We start from the raw sequence: 21,512 nt of genomic DNA, 5'->3' as shown, positions 1-21,512 counted from the left end.
GACCAGTTTGGCGGTGGGTCAGTCATGGTGTGGGGTGGCATTTCTTTGGGGGGCCGCACAGCCCTCCATGTGCTCGCCAGAGGTAGCCTGACTGCCATTAGGTACCGAGATGAGATCCTCAGACCCCTTGTGAGACCATATGCTGGTGCGGTTGGCCCTGGGTTCCTGCTAATGCAAGACAATGCTAGACCTCATGTGGCTGGAGTGTGTCAGCAGTTCCTGCAAGAGGAAGGCATTGATGCTATGGACTGGCCCGCCCGTTCCCCAGACCTGAATCCAATTGAGCACATCTAGGACATCATGTCTCGCTCCATCCACCAACGCCACGTTGCACCACAGACTGTCCAGGAGTTGGCGGATGCTTTAGCCCAGGTCTGGGAGGAGATCCCTCAGGAGACCATCCGCCACCTCATCAGGAGCATGCCCAGACGTTGTAGGGAGGTCATACAGGCACGTGGAGGCCACACACTCTACTGAGCCTCATTTTGACTTGTTTTAAGGACATTACATCAAAGTTGGGTCAGCCTGTAGTGTGGTTTTCCACTTTAATTTTGAGGGTGACTCCAAATCTAGACCTCCATGGGTTGATAAATTTGATTTCCATTGATAATTTGTGTGTGATTTTGTTGTCAGCACATTCAACTATGTAAAGAAAAAAGTAAGATTATTTCATTCATTCAGATCTAGGATGTGTTATTTTAGTGTTCCCTTTATTTTTTTGAGCAGTGTATTTGAATTCCAATTTCATTATCAATGTCAAAGTCACATTTCTGGATGGTTTTCTGTGAGTGTTGTGTCCCACATCATGCAAATGTTAGAGAAGTTTGAGATTTTCCTCAAGCAATGTTCTCATATTGTCTGTAATGACTACAGCTCAGTAGCGGCGCATGGGTAAAATCACTGGGAAAGCCAGAAAAAAGAAGTGTTGTGATAATTGCGTTGTTTGCTCTATAACCTGTTAGGTCATATGCCTTGCGACCGTGATATATAGGCCTAAGGCTGAGACAATAAGAAGACACAGTGGCAGAATAAATTCAATCACACCTTTGTTTCATCACAAAACCGGTGAAGTCCACAAAACATATTGCATGTAACAAACAGTTACATGACCTACAGCATGGTCAAGCAAGTTAGTGTTTCTGACTTTTTTTGGACTACTAAACAACTATTGATTTAGAACCACGGAGAGTTACCACAAGTCACAAAGAAAACAGGCGCTGCCTCCACTATTCCAGCACCATTTCAACATAATCTAATCACCTATGCTTAGTCTAATACAGTGACAACTAAAAGATATCATATAATAATAAGCCATTTAGCAGACGCTTTTATCCAAAGCGACTTACAGTCATGTGCACATACATTTTTACGTATGGGTGATCCCGGGGATCAAACCCACTACCCTGGCGTTACAAGCGCCATGCTCTACCAATTGAGCTACAGAGGACCACATACAGTGGGGGAAAAAAGTATTTAGTCAGCCACCAATTGTGCAAGTTCTCCCACTTAAAAAGATGAGAGAGGCATGTAATTTTCATCATAGGTACACGTCAACTATGACAGACAAAATGAGAAAAAAAAAAAGAAAATCACATTGTAGGATTTTTTATGAATTTATTTGCAAATTATGGTGGAAAATAAGTATTTGGTCACCTACAAACAAGCAAGATTTCTGGCTCTCACAGACCTGTAACTTCTTCTTTAAGAGGCTCCTCTGTCCTCCACTCGTTACCTGTATTAATGGCACCTGTTTGAACTTGTTATCAGTATAAAAGACACCTGTCCACAACCTCAAACAGTCACACTCCAAACTCCACTATGGCCAAGACCAAAGAGCTGTCAAAGGACACCAGAAACAAAATTGTAGACCTGCACCAGGCTGGGAAGACTGAATCTGCAATAGGTAAGCAGCTTGGTTTGAAGAAATCAACTGTGGGAGCAATTATTAGGAAATGGAAGACATACAAGACCACTGATAATCTCCCTCGATCTGGGGCTCCACGCAAGATCTCACCCCGTGGGGTCAAAATGATCACAAGAACGGTGAGCAAAAATCCCAGAACCACACGGGGGGACCTAGTGAATGACCTGCAGAGAGCTGGGACCAAAGTAACAAAGCCTACCATCAGTAACACACTACGCCGCCAGGGACTCAAATCCTGCAGTGCCAGACGTGTCCCCCTGCTTAAGCCAGTACATGTCCAGGCCCGTCTGAAGTTTGCTAGAGTGCATTTGGATGATCCAGAAGAGGATTGGGAGAATGTCATATGGTCAGATGAAACCAAAATAGAACTTTTTGGTAAAAACTCAACTCGTCGTGTTTGGAGGACAAAGAATGCTGAGTTGCATCCAAAGAACACCATGCCTACTGTGAAGCATGGGGGTGGAAACATCATGCTTTGGGGCTGTTTTTCTGCAAAGGGACCAGGACGACTGATCCGTGTAAAGTAAAGAATGAATGGGGCCATGTATCGTGAGATTTTGAGTGAAAACCTCCTTCCATCAGCAAGGGCATTGAAGATGAAACGTGGCTGGGTCTTTCAGCATGACAATGATCCCAAACACACCGCCCGGGCAACGAAGGAGTGGCTTCGTAAGAAGCATTTCAAGGTCCTGGAGTGGCCTAGCCAGTCTCCAGATCTCAACCCCATAGAAAATCTTTGGAGGGAGTTGAAAGTCCGTGTTGCCCAGCGACAGCCCCAAAACATCACTGCTCTAGAGGAGATCTGCATGGAGGAATGGGCCAAAATACCAGCAACAGTGTGTGAAAACCTTGTGAAGACTTACAGAAAACGTTTGACCTGTGTCATTGCCAACAAAGGGTATATAACAAAGTATTGAGAAACTTTTGTTATTGATCAAATACTTATTTTCCACCATAATTTGCAAATAAATTCATTAAAAATCCTACAATGTGACGTGTACCTATGATGAAAATTACAGGCCTCTCTCATCTTTTTAAGTGGGAGAACTTGCACAATTGGTGGCTGACTAAATACATTTTTTCCCCACTGTATGTATCCCCCATATCAAAAAACGATTTAGTCCAATCAACAAAAGCTTAATATGATGTGGCTGTCCATGGTAATGATTTATGTGTGTGTGTGCATGCGTGTGCAAGTAGAAAAAACATGTTGACTCACCCTACTTCTGGAGAAACGCCAATGCCATCCACCTCTTTCATGTTGCCTAAATGGTCTATGACTCTGTCATACAGTACACACTTTAAGTTTTTGTTGTTCTAGACTACTTGGCTAAAATACTTGCTCGCTAGCCATTTTCTTTTTTTTTTCTTCTTATTTTTTTTAGGGGATAGATCAGCTTTAATATTGCAGATTGTAACTTCCATCAATGTAATTGTCTGTATCACTTCCAATCCCCCATATGGTTTTTTTCTCGCATATATATACACATACATACATATATACACATACATATACATTTCCTTTTTTAAAATATATTTCCCTTTATTACTTTCCAACCCCACCACCCCTTCCCTAATTGGAGTAAACTAGTGAACAACAATGCTTAGGCCTCTACTTCCAGCTTATACATACTATATACATTTTATGGACACAGTCAATTTTACAATAATTATATTTTGTTTGTTTTTACTCATGAACTTCCTCTACCCTCAAGCTCTCCGATTATTTTGATGATGTCCATACGGTTTGCTTCTATATGCCATATCTTTCTAACTGTGCTCTTTCACAAAAGCTCTCAACCTATAACCTATATACTTATTATGGACACAGTATGCTTACATTATTAGTTATCTTGTTGTTATTAGTTGTTGTTAGTTGTTATTAGTCCCATCCTTCAACTCCATTCAACATCACCCATCTATCTCTTAACCCCATCCATATTGGATTTCTATTTGCCATATATTTTTCAACTGTACTGTGAGGTTTTACAAAAGTTCTGAACCTTTCTATTCTCATTGTTTCTACAGATTGTAAATTGAAAATAAACATTTTTGCTAAAAGTTTGATTATATTATTGATCGATTGACTATGACTTTTCAGATCACCCAGTAATGCTATCTGCAGGGTTAGCTCCAGGTAAATATTGCAATCCTTTAGCCATTCCTGGACCTGTGTCCAAAAACAAGCTACAAATGGACAGTACCAAAACAAATGATCTAATGATTCTGTCTCTTCGCAGTAAAATCTGCAGAGCTGGGAAGATTGGGCCCCGTGTAGCTCAGTTGGTAGAGCATGGTGCTTGCAACGCCAGGGTTGTGGGTTCGTTTCCCACGGGGGGCCAGTATGAAAATGTATGCACTCACTAACTGTAAGTCGCTCTGGATAAGAGCGTCTGCTAAATGACTAAAAATGTAAAAAAATAAAAATAAATGTATCCCCCATATAAATAACATTCTATATTATATATAAGAATTTTATATAATAATTTAAATTGAAAAATTATACGTTTTGAATCCGGTGTCGTTTTGCGTATCAGTTCATAAACACTATGCCATGGGATAGGTATGTCAAAAATCTCTTCCCAACTATTTTGCAATCTATATGGGACGGCTGTCAATCCTTTGGTCCTTAAATGAAACTGGTATACTTTGTTATTTATCACAGTTTTCTTTAACCAATTATGTTCTTTAATGCAAGGCCGACAGACAAGTTCCTTACATTTTCCCCCTTTCACTTTCCTCTTACATTTTTTGCGGTAATGCTGCAATTATTTGGTTGTGATTTTGGGTAGAGCAGACATTTCCATATGTTTTTGTTAGCTGCATGTGCGACATAACTCCACCAATCCTACCGATGATATCATTTACGAAGATTATAATCAATTTGTATATTTGAGTTTAACCACAATATTTGTTGCATTATTTGTTCTGTCGTTTCTGGAGGATTAAATTGAAATTGCAACCAACTTTCTATGGCTTGTTTTAGAAATAGTGATATTTGAGAGATTATTTCCTTTTCAAATAACTGAAACTGTGAGGTTGCAATCTGAATAAAGGGAAAAAGGCCATTCTTGAACATGGGTGAGACAATCTTACTAATTTGCTAGAGAACCAGTTCGAATTTAAGTATAACTTTTGTATGACTGAAGCTTTTAGTGATAGGCCTAATGCTTTAATATTTAATAATTTCTGTCCTCCGAGTTCATATTCATTATATAAATAGGCCCGTTTAATTTTGTCTGGCTTGCTGTTACAAATAAAATTGAATAGCTTTTTCTCATATAATTTAAAAAACTGTTCGCTAGGCGTAGGCAAGACTATAAGCAAACAGGTAAACTGGGATAATACTAAAGAGTTAATCAAGGTGATTTTCCCACAAATTGACAGGTATTTACCTTTCCATGGTAGAAAGATCTTATCTATTTTTGCTAACTTTCTCGCTAGCCTTAACTTCCTTTCATGGGCAACAGTGCGCCAGTGTGATGAGGTGTGAATGACGGCGTCAGGCGCAGGAGGTAAAACACCGAAATCCAGAGTTTATTCAGTGTACATGAATAAAGCGCAGCAATCGTCAAAACGAAACTAGCACAAGGGAAAAATCCACCTTGGCTACATACAAGGAAAGAGTAGCTCAACCGTGCTACTCACTCTCACAATGAACAATCACTCACAAAGGACAAGGGGGCAGAGGGAACACTTATACACAGAGTAATGAGGGAATGAGTACCAGGTGTGTGTGATTGACAAGACAAGATAAGACAAATGGAGTGATGATAAATGGAGCGGTAGTGGCTAGTAAGCCGGTGACGACAAACAGCGAAACCTGCCCGAGCAAGGAGGAGGGGCAGCCTCGGCTGAATTCGTGACAGCCAGGACAGCTAGTTAACATTAGCCTAACGTTACTACATCTAGCTACATGATGACTGTTATAATCATTGGCCAGTATGGAGAATTAAGTAAAACCAAATCCCTATCTCCATCCATGGCTAATTTAGGAAAGGGACGATTTTAGATAGCTAGCTAGCCACCAGAGGACAACGACACAACGAGATGCAACAATTCAAGTTTTCTGTCAATGACATTTGGCTTCTAATGTGATGTGATTGGTGTAAAGCCAAATCCAAACGGGCTTCCCATGAAACTTTTTTTGGGTGCGCCAGGACTATTCAAAGCTGAGCTCACTCAATTTAGCTCAACACTGATTGGCTATTATTTTATAATTGTTTTATCAAGGGAGGCCAAAACTCAGTGCTACGGGTGGCAACAATGTCATACTCTTTTTGACCTGACAGCATAGATGGGCTACACATACAGAGACAGAGGGGCGCTGTTTCGTTCGCTTGGATGCTTTCTCCGGTGAGATAAATTCAACCTCTTGCGAATTGAAGAACATTTATGAAACACAGCGAGACGAAATATACATCATTTTGTTTCTTTTTTTCTTGGTCATTTTTGGGGGGAAGCGTGGCTTTCCTTGGCACCCAAGAATACACACCACTGTTACAGCTACACTACAATGTTATGTACGCATCTTTCCGGTTAGAGCTCACACCATTTTCAGGATTTGGATTCACATCAGACCAATATTTCAAATTTCACAGAATTACAGAGGTACACAGATCAGTGTAATGTAGATGTTCTACTGTTGGAGCGCATTGAAAGCCAGAGACAAAAATGGGCCACAAGTATATATCGTTCTTTTGTAGCCTATATACTATGGCACAATTCTCCACTGAATCATGGTGAATTGCACCAAGCCAAGTTCAGGGAATGATACAGTATGTTCTGCACTGCATGGACTAGAGGCAAAATTAATCATTTCTGCTCACTCCACAATCTCCAATGGCCCATGTGGCAGACTAGGATTCTGTGGAGCTCTCGTCCTACCCATCACTACTGGTGACAGTCTAGACGAATCTGCACTGATACTTCATTCATTATAAACAAATGACCCAGACAAAGAGTATGATAGATGATAGATTACTGTAAGATCATTGTATTTACATGAAGACAGGTTCCAGTCCTATGTTGAACGCCCCACATTCAAGATGCCTCCGAGTAAATGTAGCTGTGTGAAATTGATTTGGAGAGGACGAGTTGGCCATGTAAATTGGCTTAGAAGATTTCTTTGTAACAGAAACCTCTGGGATCCCTATAGCACCCGTCAAGCCTACAACTAGGTAGGCTGCTGTGGCAGGGTCTGTGTAGAGTAGACTGATGGAGTGTGACATTCAAAGGAGCAGAGAAAGAAAGAGGCCTGTGGTTGTAGTCCTACAACTGTGTGGCGAAGTACATTACATTACATTACATTACATACTGGATTCATTCAATACTCATTTAGCAGACGCTCTTATCCATAGCGACTTACAGTTAGTGAGTGCATACATTTTTCATACTGGCCATTCGTGGGAATCGAACCCACAACCCTTGCGTTGCAAGTGCCGTGCTCTACCAACTGAGCTACAAGGGGCCCTACTCAACTGACTAAGTCAAAGGCTCTTTCAATTAAACATGGAACACTTTCGCTTCCCAAAGAGAAAAGTTTTTGTGAAAAAACTCTCTCAAAATGACATCTATTTGCACTTGACAAGACTGTCTGAATGTCTTTTAGAATAATTTGACAACACTGTAAATAAGAACCTGTTGAATGAAACTTTAATGGAAGCCATCATGCGTCATGCTTTAAACGGAATCACAGCTACTGAGCAACCACTTAGGGGTTGTGTGTGAAGTCATGTGTAGCAAATTACACAAACTTTTTCGTCGACTTGAGTGGGCATACAAAGGAGGATCATCTTAGCAGAAGAAATATCCTACATCAGACTCACTTACCAGATAAATAAAATAATTGTTTCTACAAAAAAACATGCTGCATTTTTCTTTGACTATGATTTATGAAAGGAATAAAGGGGCCGGATAACCATTTATAAGTGTTTTAGAGATGAGGCAATATAAACATTTAACTGACAAAAGCAATGTTTTTCTCCTACCTACAGGAAACATAAGTAAGAACTGTACAGAGGACGGATGGTCTGAAGTTTTCCCCCAAATAACCAGTGTGTGTGGGGCAGAGGAAAAGCATGATAAGGTAAGCAGGGTGATGTTCTCTGAGAGTTCTACATCTCTAGGTCTCTGGTCTCTCTGGTGTTCTAGATCTCTAGGTATCTAGTCTCTGGTGTTCTAGATCTCTAGGTATCTGGTCTCTCTGGTGTTCTAGATCTCTAGGTCTCTGGCCTCTGGTGTTCTAGATCTCTAGGTCTCTGGTCTCTCTGGTGTTCTAAATCTTTAGGTATCTGGTCTCTCTGGTGTTCTAGATCTCTAGATTTCCGTTCTCTGGTTTCTAGATCTCTGGTCTCTCTGGTGTTCTAGATCTCCAGGTTCCTGGTCTCTGGTGTTCTAGATCTCTAGGTCTCTGGTCTCTCTGGTGTTCTAGATATCTAGGTCTCTGGTCTCTCTGGTGTTCTAGATCATTAGGTATCTGGTCTCTCTGGTGTTCTAGATCTCTAGGTTTCTGATCTCTGGTGTTCTAGATCTCTAGGCCTCTGGTCTCTCTGGTGTTGTATCATTGTTCACAGTTTGACCAAGAAACAATACATGATATGACATGCAAGTATCTGTGTTTGGAAATACAATACTGTAGTCTATCATATATCAGATATTGCAATCAATGTGTTGATACATTGGACATTATAGAGAGGAACATGACAATGATCGTGTGTGATTGATTTTAGGTTGTTTTATATAATATAACATTTTATTTAGTTTGTGGTCTGATTTCTGGGTGTGAAAGCCCTCATGCTGATAATGAAAACTAGCAGTAGAACCCTTTGTTCAATGCATGGAAATTCTGTCCTGGGTCTGTTTTGATAGGGAAGGTGAAGTGTGTGTGTGTGTGTGTGTGTGTGTATGTGTGTGTGTGTGTGTGTGTGTGTGTGTGTTTGTGTGTGTGTATGTGTGTATGTGTGTGCGTGTGTGCGTGTGTGCGTGTGTGTGTGTGTGCTCAAATCCAACTGATGCCTTGAAATACAGATGAAACACAGGCGCCTTGAAGGCTAAATAAAAAATCCTGTTCACCGTGGCACCCTGCTGTCTCCTCAATCTAAACATTGCACCAGGTGTGTCCCAAATGGCACCCTGCTATTTCCTATATAGTGCATTGATTTCGACCAGAGCTCTGTGGGGAATAGGATGCCATCTGGGATGCAGACTCCAAATTACTGTCCTCCTGGTTGGCCCAATACAGCAGATGTTAATAAGAGGCCAAGTAGCAGCAATGTTCAAGGAGGAAAAAAGAAGAAGAGTGATGATTCATACTGCTATTCCACTGATACTGCCCAGCATTTGATCAGAGCAATCTTCTTTGAAGAAAGCTGAACCAGAGATGAGCCCTGAAAAAGAGCAATCATACTAACAAATGACCCATTCATTTAAGGCCATTTAAATAATACTCCTAACAATCATTCTTATTTGGAATTCTGACTGTAGTTCAATTGCTGGCCACGATTCCCTACGATTCATTTGCTTCATTCAGATTGAGGCATGACCTCGAACAGCCTATTGTGCTCTCTTCGCTCTATTCTATTGGAGGTTATCTAAGAGGCACCACTGGTCTGGATCACAGGGCCACTATTGGCACTCTACTGATCTCCATCTGAAAAAAGAACTCCTACTTTTCTAAATATTTAATGCGCTGAAATGTTTTCCTCTAGTGGCCATTCATCCGTGAAATTCACCAACTGTACTCTCACCCAAGCCTTTCTCCCTGTTCTTCCATGTTAAGGCCATGTCCAATCTTTCGGAATGGAAAATTCTTCTTCTCTCACTAAATAAAATAGATAGGAACACATGTTTCCACAATGACTTGTTTCACACTGAGAGTTCAGAACTTTTGCAATGCCTGCAAGCAATAGTGAAGCCAGGAATTCTTGAAAGTGGAGGATTGGCAAGAAGTACCAAACGATGCCCCTGCGATTACCAATATAGTGCAAGCTCTTCGGGAACCCCCTTCTGGGATGTAACCTCTAGCCTGAGTGCCAGTCTGTTTGTACTATAATGCCAACTCCTTGTCACTCCTTGTGTTTGTCTTAACAATGAGAGAGAGGTATATTTTCTGAGTCACCTAAATATTAACTGGCTTTCATCAAGCTGTCCACTCAGAAAAAAGCTGCAACCTGGTTCAGGTTATCTGTCAACCTATCAGGGTATTTATAAACAGCACAGGAAAGAAATCATCCACATGTATTGATCACACCTTTACTAATGCTGCAAAAATCTGCTCTAAAGCAGTATCCAAATCCATCCGATGTACAGTAGTGATTGTGGTTGTGTGGAGGCTTGGCCCCTCACTGGCCAATCAGAACGTGCTCCATGGCGAAATATGTGGTTGCTTCAAGTTGTGTATTTACGGTCTTTTATGTATTGCCTTGGAATCAACTCCAATTCCAATGTTAGTCCGTTATAATTTGTTCAATGGTTTACAGAAACGAAATAACAAAATGTAGACCTATCTTTGCTAAATACGTTAACTTGAACCCATTTGCAGTCCACATTGTTCTAAGTAATTGCATGGCTTCAATAGCCTTCACAGGCTAGGCCTCCTATAAATTGCATTATGTCTGAGCATGGACATGCCAAACATGGTCAATAAGCAAGATTAAAAGAATGATTGATAAGGCCTAAAAAGAGAACAAATAATTATAATCAAATTCTAAACAAAGCAACAACTTGTTTTAAATAGGCTATGTTACATTTACAGGCACCGTCATTTCTCCCCGTGGGCATATAATATTAAAACAACGCAGATTATGGAGGGTTTTATGCACATCCAAACTTTTCACAGTAGCTGGACAAAGATCCAATATAAAGAGAAAGGGAGAATGTCCACCCACCGTTATACTGCTCCCAAATAGGCCTATGTTTTATGAACATAATCGGAACCATTTTACAGATCAGATCGCATTCACATATCTCCAGAAGTTGCATTGCAAGCGCGCCACGGACGTTGTCACCATAAAACCAGAAAGGTGAATAATTCTAATAAGTTTGGTTGTAATAACGTAAAAAAAAAAAAAAAAAGCAGTTTTTATAAAAACAACAACAATAAATAAATGTAAAATGTAATGCTAATCGTCAGGATAAAAAAGACACTCATTGCTGTTGGACCAGCCTTCGTTATAGTAGGCCTCAGGGAGGGGTTTTGAACATATGAAACGGAAAACAAGCCATTTTTACAGGTTACAGATAACTTCAAAATACGAGATTCACCGTTATTCACAGAGGTTCTCATCTCTCGTTTCATGACGGGCATGGACACTTAGCCTACATCATGGAGGTGGTTTTAAGCACATCCAAAACCTGACCTGCATGGCTAAAATAATGTTGGCCTGCCTACAATGCATAGATACAACCTACAATGCATAGATACAAAGGGAATATCAGCTCACTGTTTTACTCCTCTCAAAATTGATATTTTAATAAAGCTTTGGTGATTCATATTTATTTCCAAGCGTTCTCAGGAGCCAAATCTTTTATCGGCAGTCTTGACTGCCTCACGATTGCATTGGGCAGACAAAAAAAGCCTTAATTGAGAGGAGGGGAGGCTATACTTGGTTTTTAATACAATAAAACGAAATGGGAAAAAACACGAGTTTTTATGTTTCTAAATACGAAGTATACAGGCACCATTAGGCTATTCTTGTTCCATGCGCATATGGACAGTGTGCACCGCGGCTGGATAAATTGCGTTTCAGCTGTCAAAATTCATGCCATAAGGCTAAAACCATATTTTGGTTGGTCTTAAATATCTGTGTCAGCGCTGCCTGAAATTAGCACTTTGGATCGTGTTTTTAAGGACACACTTAAAATATTTCCACCCTGCCCATCTGAGTGCAAGCGAGCTGATATAAGACAGGTACAGTTGAAGTCGGAAGTTCACATACAACGTAGCCAAATACATTTAAACTCAATTTTTCACAATTCCTGACATTTAATCCTAGTAAAAATTCCCTGTCTTAGGTCAGTTAGGATCACCACTTTATTTTAAGAATGTGAATTGTCAGAATAATAGTAGAGAGAATGATTTATTTCAGCTTGTATTTCTTTCATCACATTTCCAGTGGGTCAGAAGTTTACATACACTCAATTAGTATTTGGTAGCATTGCCTTTAAATTGTTTAACTTGGGTCAAACGTTTTGGGTAGCCTTCCACAAGCTTCCCACAATAAGTTGGGTGAATTTTGGCCCATTCCTCCTGACAGAGCTGGTGTAACTGAGTCAGGTTTGTAAGCCTCCTTGCTCGCCCACGCTTTTTCAGTTCTGCCCACACATTTTCTATAGGATTGAGGTCAGGGCTTTGTGATGGCCACTCCAATACCTTGACTTTGTTGTCCTTAAGACATTTTTCCACAACTTTGGAAGTATGCTTGGGGTCATTGTCCATTTGGAAGACCCATTTGCGACAAAGCTTTAACTTCCTGACTGATGTCTTGAGATGTTGCTTCAATATATCCACATAATTTTCCTTCCTCATGATGCCATCTATTTTGTGAAGTGCACCAGTCCCTCCTGCAGCAAAGCACCCCCACAGCATGATGCTGCCACCCCCGTGCTCCACGGTTGGGATGGTGTTCTTCGGCTTGCAAGCAACCCCCTTTTTCCTCCAAACATAACGATGGTCATAATGGCCAAACAGTTCTATTTTTGTTTCATCAGACCAGAGGACAATTCTCCAAAAAGTACGATCTTTGTCCCCATGTGCAGTTGCAAACCGTAGTCTGGCTTTTTTATGGCGGTTTTGGAGCAGTGACTTCTTCCTTGCTGAGCGGCCTTTCAGGTTATGTCGATATAGGACTTGTTTTACTGGGATATAGATATGTTTGTACCTCTTTCCTCCAGCATCTCCACAAGGTCCTTTGCTGTTGTTCTGGGATTGATTTGCATTTTTAGCACCTAAGTACGTTCATCTCTAGTAGACAGAACGCGTCTCCTTCCTTAGCGGTATGACGGCTGCGTGGTCCCATGGTGTTTATACTTGTGTACTATTGTTTGTACAGATGAACGTGGTACCTTCAGGCATTTGGAAATTGCTCCCAAGGATGAACCAAACCTGTGGAGGTCTACAATTTTTTTTCTGAGGTCTTGGCTGATTTCTTTTGATTTTCCCATGATGTCAAGCAAAGAGGCACTGAGTTTGAAGGTAGGCCTTGAAATACATCCACAGGTACACCTCCAATTGACTCAAATTATGTCTATAAGTCTATCAGAAGCTTCTAAAGCCTTGACCTCATTTTCTGGAATTTTCCAAGCTGTTTAAAGGCACAGTCAACTTAGTGTACCAACTTCTGACCCACTGGAATTGTGATACAGTGAATTATAAGTGAAATAATCTGTCTGTAAACAATTGTTGGAAAAATTACTTGTATCATGCACAAAGTAGATGTCCTAACCGACTTGCCAAAACTATAGTTTGTTAACAAGAAATTTGTGGAGTGGTTGAAAAACTACTTTTAATGACTCCAACCTAAGTGTATGTAAACTTCCAACTTTAACTGTAAGTGCGCCAGTTTTTACATCGGGCTCCCGAGTGGTCTAAGGCACTGCATCTCAATGCTAGAGGCGTCACTACAGACCCTGGTTAGATTTCAGGCTGTATCACAAACCGACTGTGATTGGGAGTTCCATAGGGCGGCGCTCAATTGGCCCAGCGTTGTCTGGGTTTGGCCGGGGTAGGCTGTCATTGTAAACAATAATTTGTTCTTAACTGACTTGCCTAGTAAAATAAAAACATAATGAAATTGGAAATTAACGTGCGTTTGATTCTAGCGGCAGCTGAAAATAGAGCCTAAAGAATGATAGTAAAAAGCTTTGGAGAACCTTAAGTTTCATTTTGGGCAAAAACGTGAACTCAGCTCTTTCATTCATTGAATCAGATGGCTCATTCATCACAAAACCCACTGATCTTGCCCTCCACTTTAATTATTTTTTCATTGGCACAATTAGCAAACTTAAGCATGACATGCCAAAAACAAATTCTGTACCTACACATCCATGCCTAACTGAACGAATTATGAAAGACAAGCTTTGTAATTTTGAATTCAGTAAAGTGTGTCAAAGAGATGAAAAAAATGATTGTTGTCTATCAACAATGAGAAGCCACCTGGGTCTGACAACTTGGATGGAAAATTACTAAGGATGATTGCGGACAATTTTGCCACTCCTATTTGCCATCTCTTCAATCTAAGCCTACAGGAAAGTGTGTGCCCTCAGGCCTGGAGGGAAGTAAAAGTCATTCAAATCAAATCAAATTGTATTTGCCACATGCGCCGAATACAACAGGTGTAGACCTTACAGTGAAATGCTTACTTACAAGCCCTTAACCAACAATGCCGTTTTAAGAAAAATAAGTGTTAAGTAAAAAATAGATAAGTAAAAAATCAAATAAAAATAAAAATTAAAGAGCAGCAGTAAAATAAAATAACAGTAGGGAGGCTATATACAGGGGGTATAGAGTCAATGTGCGGGGGCCGAATAGCAAAGCACCCTTTACTGGATCAAACAGCAGACCAATCAGCCTGTTAGTTTTGGAAAAAATTGTGATTGACCAGATACAATGCTATTTCACAGTAAACAAATTTTAAAACAGATTTTCAACACGCTTATAGGGAAGGGCATTCAACATGTACGGCACTCACATTAAGCATCTCCAATCCAAAGTTAAATCTAGAATCGGCTTCCTATTTCGCAACAAAGCCTCTATCACTCATGCTACCAAACATGCCCTCGTAAAACGGACTATCCTACCCTACCAATCCTTGACTTTGGTGATGTCATTTACAAAATAGCCTCCAACACTCTACTCAGCAAATAGGATGTACTCTATCACAGTGCCATCCGTTTTGTCACTAAAGCCCCATATACTACCCACCATTGTGACCTGTACGCTCTCGTTGGCTGGCCCTCACTACATATTCGTCGCCAAACCCACTGGCTCCAGGTCATCTATAAATCACTGCTAGGCAAATCCCTGCCTTATCTTAGCTAATTGGTCACCATATCAACACCCAACCGTAGTATGCGCTCCAGCAGGTATATCTCACTGGTCATCCCCAAAGCCAACACCTCCTTTGGCCGCCATTCCATCCAGTTCTCTGCTGCTAATGACTGGAACGAACTGCAAAAATCTCTGAAGCTGGAGACTCTTATCTCCCTCACTAACTTTAAGCATCAGTTGTCAGAGCAGCTTACCGATCACTGCACCTGTACACAGCCCATCTGTAATTAGCCCACCCAACTACCTCATCCCCATATTGTTATTTATTTTGCTCATTTGCACCCCAGTATCTCTATTTGCACATCATCTTCTGCACATCTATCACTCCAGTGTTAATACTAAATTGTAATTATTTTGCACAATGGCCTATTTATTGCCTTACCTCCATAACTTACTACATTTGCACACACTGTATATAGATGTTCTATTGTGTTATTGACTGTATGTTTTGTTTTATCCCATGTGTAACTCTGTGTTGTTGTTGTTTTTATTGCACTGCTTTGCTTTATCTTGGGCAGGTCGCAGTTGTAAATGAGAACTTGTTCTCAACTGGCTTACCTGGTTAAATAAAGTTGAAAAAAAAAGAAAGAAAAAAAGACTAATGATTGGTTGAGAGAAATTGATAATACAAATATTGTGGGCGCTGTTTTGTTAGACTTGAGTGCAGCTTTTGACATTATCGATAATAATCTGCTGCTGGAAAAACGTATGTGTTATAGCTTTACATCCCCTGCTATATTGTGGATAGAGAGTTACCTGTCTACCAGAACACAGAGGGTGTTCTTTAATGGAAGCCTCTCCAACATAATCCAGGTAGAATCAGGAATTCCCCCGGGCAGCTGTCTAGGCCCCTTTTTTCAAGCCTTACTAATGACCTGCCACTGGCTCTGAATAAAGCCAGTGTGTCTATGTATGCTGATGACTTAACACTATACATGTCAGCTACTGTACCACGTCAATGCAAAACTTAAAGAGCTGCAGTCAGTTTCAGAATGGGTGGCAAGAAATAAGTTAGTCCTAAATATTTCAAAAACTAAAAGCATGGTATTTGAGACAAATCATTCACTAAACCCTTAACCTTAACTAAATATTGTAATTAATAATGTGGAAATGGAGTAACCCTGGAATGTAAATTGTCATGGTAAAATCCTATTGATGCAACAGTAGCTAAGGACGGGAGAGGTCTGTCCATAATAAAGCACTGCTCTGCCTTCTTAACAACGCTATCAAGGCAGGTCCTACAGGCCCTAGTTTTGTCGCACCTGGACTACTGTTCAGTCATGTGGTCAGGTGCAACAAAGAGGGACTTAGGAAAATTACAATTGGCCCAGAACAGGGCAGCACGGCTGGCTCTTAAATGTACTGTACACGGAGAGCTAACATTAATGATATGCATGTCAATCTCTCCTAGCTCAAAGTGGAGAGATTAACTTCATCACTACTTGTATTTGTGAGAAGTATTGATATGTTGAATGCACCAAGCTGTCTGTTTAAACTACTAGCACATAGCTCAGACACCCATGCATACCCCACAAGACATTCCTCCAGAGGTCTCTTCACATTCCCCAAGTCCAGAACAGACAATGGGAGGCGCACAGTACTACATAGAGCCATGACTACATGGAACTCTATTCCACATTGTCTCTTCACATTCCCCAAGTCCAGAACAGACAATGGGAGGCGCACAGTACTACATAGAGCCATGACTACATGGAACTCTATTCCACATCAAGTAGCTCATGCAAACAGTAAAATCTGATTTTAAAATATAAATACACCTTATGGAACAGCGGGGACCGTGAAGAGACACACAAACAGGCACAGACACACACACATGATAGCATACGCACTATACACACACGTACAGTGAGGGGAAAAAGTATTTGATCCCCTGCTGATTTTGTACGTTTGCCCACTGACAAAGAAATGATCAGTCTATCATTTTAATGGTAGGTTTATTTGAACAGTGAGAGACAGAAGAACAACAACAAAAAATTCCAGAACAACACTTGTCAAAAATGTTATAAATTGATTTGCATTTTAATGAGGGAAATAAGTATTTGACCCCCTCTCAATCAGAAAGATTTCTGGCTCCCAGGTGTCTTTTATACAGGTAACGAGCTGAAATTAGGAGCACATTCTTAAAGGGAGTGCTCCTAATCTCAGCTTGTTACTGTATAAAAGACACCTGTCCACAGAAGCAATCAATCAATCAGATTCCAAACTCTCCACCATGGCCAAGACCAAAGAGCTCTCCAAGGATGTCAGGGACAAGATTGTAGACCTACACAAGGCTGGAATGGGCTACAAGACCATCGCCAAGCAGCTTGGTGAGAAGGTGACAACAGTTGGTGCGATTATTCGCAAATGGAAGAAACACAAAATAACTGTCAATCTCCCTCGGCCTGAGGCTCCATGCAAGATCTCACCTCGTGGAGTTGCAATGATCATGAGAATGGTGAGGAATCAGCCCAGAACTACACGGGTGGATCTTGTCAATGATCTCAAGGCAGCTGGGACCATAGTCACCAAGAAAATAATTGGTAACACAGTACGCTGTGAAGGACTGAAATCCTGCAGCGCCCGCAAGGTCCCCCTGCTCAAGAAAGCACATATACAGGCCCGTCTGAAGTTTGCCAATGAACATCTGAATGATTCAGAGGAAAACTGGGTGAAAGTGTTGTGGTCAGATGAGACCAAAATCGAGCTCTTTGGCATCAACTCAACTCGCCGTGTTTGGAGGAGGAGTAATGCTGCCTATGACCCCAAGAACACCATCCCCACCGTCAAACATGGAAACATTATGCTTTGGGGGTGTTTTTCTACTAAGGGGACAGGACAACTTCACTGCATCAGAGGGACGATGGACGGGGCCATGTACCGTCAAATCTTGGGTGAGAACCTCCTTCCCTCAGCCAGGGCATTGAAAATGGGTCGTGGATGGATATTCCAGCATGACAATGACCCAAAACACACGGCCAAGGCAACAAAGGAGTGGATCAAGAAGAAGCACATTAAGGTCCTGGAGTGGCCTAGCCAGTCTCCAGACCTTAATCCCATAACAAATCTGTGGAGGGAGCCAGAGGTTCGAGTTGCCAAACGTCAGCCTCGAAACCTTAATGACTTGGAGAAGATCTGCAAAGAGGAGTGGGACAAAATCCCTCCTGAGATGTGTGCAAACCTGGTGGCCAACTACAAGAAACGTCTGACCTCTGTGATTGCCAACAAGGTTTTTGCCACCAAGTACTAAGTCATGTTTTACAGAGGGGTCAAATACTTATTTCCCTCATTAAAATGCAAATCAATTTATAACATTTTTGACATGCGTTTTTCTGGATTATTTTGTTGTTATTCTGTCTCTCACTGTTCAAATAAACCTACCATTAAAATGATAGACTGATCATTTCTTTGTCAGTGGGCAAACGTTCAAAATCAGCAGGGGATCAAATATTTTTTTCCCTCACTGTACACATGGATTTTGTGTTGTAGATGTGTGGTAGTAGAGTAGTGGCCTGAGGGCACACACTTAATGTGTTGTGAACTCCGTTGTGAAATGTAATGTAATGTTTTTTTAAATTGTATTTTCCACATTTTGTTACGTTACAGCCTTGTTCTAATATTGATTCAATTGTTTTTTTCCCCTCAATCTACACACAATACCCCATAATATGACGAAGCAAAAACAGGTTTTTAGAAAAAAATAAAATAATGGAAATATCAAATTTACATAAGTATTCAGACCCTTTACACTGTACTTTTTGAAGCACCATTGGTACAGCCTAGAGTATTCTTGGGTATTGTCACGATCGTCGTATCGAGTAGACCAAGGCGCAGCGTGTTGAGCGAACATACTTTATTTAATTAAAGTGCACACACGAATAACAAAACAACAAACGATACCGTGACGTCCTAAGTCTAAACACAACCAACTGGAACAAGATCCCACAAACACTAAGGGAAAACCGACAGTTTAAATATGGCTCCCAATCAGAGACAACCAGCCACAGCTGACACTCGTTGCCTCTGATTGGGAGTCACTCAGGCCAACAAATAAATAAACAAACTAGAACTCCCAACATAGAAACAGAACACATAGAATGAACACACCCTGGCTCAACATATAGAGTCCCAGAGCCAGGGTGTGACAGGTATGATGCTATAAGCTTGGCACACCTGTATTTGCGGAGTTTCTCCCATTCTTCTCTGCAGATCCTCTCAAGCTCTGTCAGGTTGGATAGACAGTCGCTGCACAGCTATTTTCAGGTCTCTCCAGAGATGTTCGATCGGGTTCAAGTCCGGGCTCTGGCCGTTCAAGGACATTCAGAGACTTGTCCCGAAGCCACTCCAGAATTGTCTAGGCTGTATGCTTAGGGTCCTTGTCCTGTTAGAAGGTGAACCTTCGCCCCAGTCTGAGGTCCTGAGCACACTGGAGCAGGTTTTCATCAAGGATCTCTCTGTACTTTGCTCCGTTCATCTTTCCCTCGATCCTGACTAGTCTCCCAGTCCCTGCCGCTAAAAAACATCCCCACAGCATAATGCTGCCACAACCATGATTCATAGTAGGGAAGGTGCCAGGTTTCCTCCAGATGTGACGCTTGGCATTCAGGCCAAAGTGTTCAATCTTGGTTTCATCAGATCAGAGAATCTTGTTTCTCATGGTCTGTCCTTTAGGTGCTTTGGCAAACTCGAAGCGGGTTGTCATCTGCCTTTTACTGAGGAGAGGCTTCCATCTGGCCACTCTATCATAATAAGGCCTGATTGGTGGAGTGCTACAGAGATGGTTGTCCTTCTGGAAGGTTCTCCAATCTCCACAGAGGAACTATCGGGTATCGGGTACTTGGTCACCTCCCTGACCAAGGCCCTTCTCCCCCGATTGCTCAGTTTGGCCGAGCTGCCATCTCTAGTCTTAGTGGTTCCAATCTTCTTCCATTTAAGAATGATGGAGGGCACTGTGTTCTTGAGGACCTTCAATGCTGAAACCGAGATACCCCTTTCGATTCTCAAAGTAATGTTCTGGGCATACTGCCAAATTGCTTATACTGATAGATTGTGCCTGGGAGGAATCCTCACTATCAGACACTTGCATGAACCCAGTCGAATTGGTTATTAGAAAAACACAAACATAAAATCTTCCCTCACAGTACCCTTCCCCAGATCTGTGCCTCGACACAATCCTGTCTCAGCGCTCTACGGACAATTCCTTCGACCTCATGGCTTGGTTTTTGCTCTGACATGCGCTGTCAACTGTGAGACCTTATATAGACAGGTGTGTGCCTTTCCAAATCATGTACAATCAATAGAATTTACCACAAGTGGACTCCAATCAAGTTGCAGAAACATCTCAAGGATGATCAATGGAAACAGGATGCACCTGAGCTCAATTTCGAGTATCATAGCAAAGGGTCTGAATACTTATGTAAATAAGGTATTTCAGTTTTTTATTTGTAATACATTTAGAAACATTTCTAAAAACCTGTTTTCGCCTTCTCGTAATGTGTAAATTGATGAGGATTATAAAAAAAAAAATCAATTTTAGAATAAGGCTGTAACGTAACAAAATGTGGAAAAAGTCAAGGGGTCTGAATACTTTCCGAATGCACTGTATATTTATTGTAACGGCCTTAATTTTGCTGGACCCTAGGAAGAGTTAATGGGGATCCATTATAAATACAAATACAAAATGGCAGCAATGGAGTTGGCAACGGCACAAACAAATCTGTAACCTCAACTTTGGCTGGATAACCTTTTTATATAGTTATATTTGAAGAGGAGTTATGATGTGATGTTCAAATCTGCTGTATATTTTAGAATAATTAAAACAAGGACTGATGTGATATCATATGTCATGCGTGCGTGCATGCACGTTTTGAAGAACAATGAGCAATGGATAGTGTGAAGTGCAGGTGGAGAAGAGGTCGCTGCAGAATAGGAGCTCTCCATGCTTTTAGAGAGAGTGATTGTTTTACTAAGATAATGTACATTTGGCACTGCCTCAAAGGAATGACTGATAGTGTTGATGCATTGGTCGGGTCCTTGTCTGACATTTGTTTTAAAGAAAGTCTCTTTGTTTTTCACAAGACAGTGGTGAAAGAGTGGAAATCAAACATTTGACACATTTCCTGGGAAAACAATATTGGAGAGCAGATTCACACAGGTCCTTTTATTGACAGATTTCAATCTCTTTAAATCAACCTGTGAATCACTCTTTGAGCGGGTTGAAATGATTTAGCAGTAGAAGCACTGTTTTTCGCCAGTCTCTACAGTACAGTTTTGTGAGTCTGAAAATTAGTCTCTAAATGTCTCTCTAAATGTCTCAATGCTACTGTAGCTCTGCTTTTCCTACCTCTGCTCACGCAGGTCCTTTTGTTGACAGATTAAATCACATTGAATCAACCTGTAAATCATTATTTGAGTGGTTTGAAATTATAAGCAGTAAGCACTGTACTCACAATGCCTCCTCTCAGGGGAAGGCTCTTTTTGACAGTAATGCAGGGGATCAAATACTTTTTTCCCTCACTGTACATGTTTTTCTCCCAAATG

At 41.1% G+C, this 21,512-nt stretch overlaps 1 protein-coding gene across 1 annotated transcript in view; it reads left to right on the top strand.

Moving 5' to 3' along the window:
* The window catches only part of LOC311146368 (vasoactive intestinal polypeptide receptor 2-like), a gene marked incomplete at both ends in the record, with an annotated part of 53,906 nt that overhangs the window by 25,058 nt on the left and 7,336 nt on the right, over window positions 1-21,512 (top strand). The window contains one exon of the mRNA XM_084182854.1: window positions 7,921-8,012. Coding sequence (XP_084038980.1) covers window positions 7,921-8,012 — 92 coding nt within the window. The remainder of the gene's footprint in view (window positions 1-7,920; window positions 8,013-21,512) is intronic.

Source organism: Coregonus lavaretus, assembly GCF_964263955.1.
Source record: "Coregonus lavaretus genome assembly, chromosome: 19".
NCBI lineage: Eukaryota > Metazoa > Chordata > Actinopteri > Salmoniformes > Salmonidae > Coregonus > Coregonus lavaretus.
Note: the sequence above shows the minus strand (reverse complement) of the source record. Positions and strands in the feature narration are given on the sequence as shown.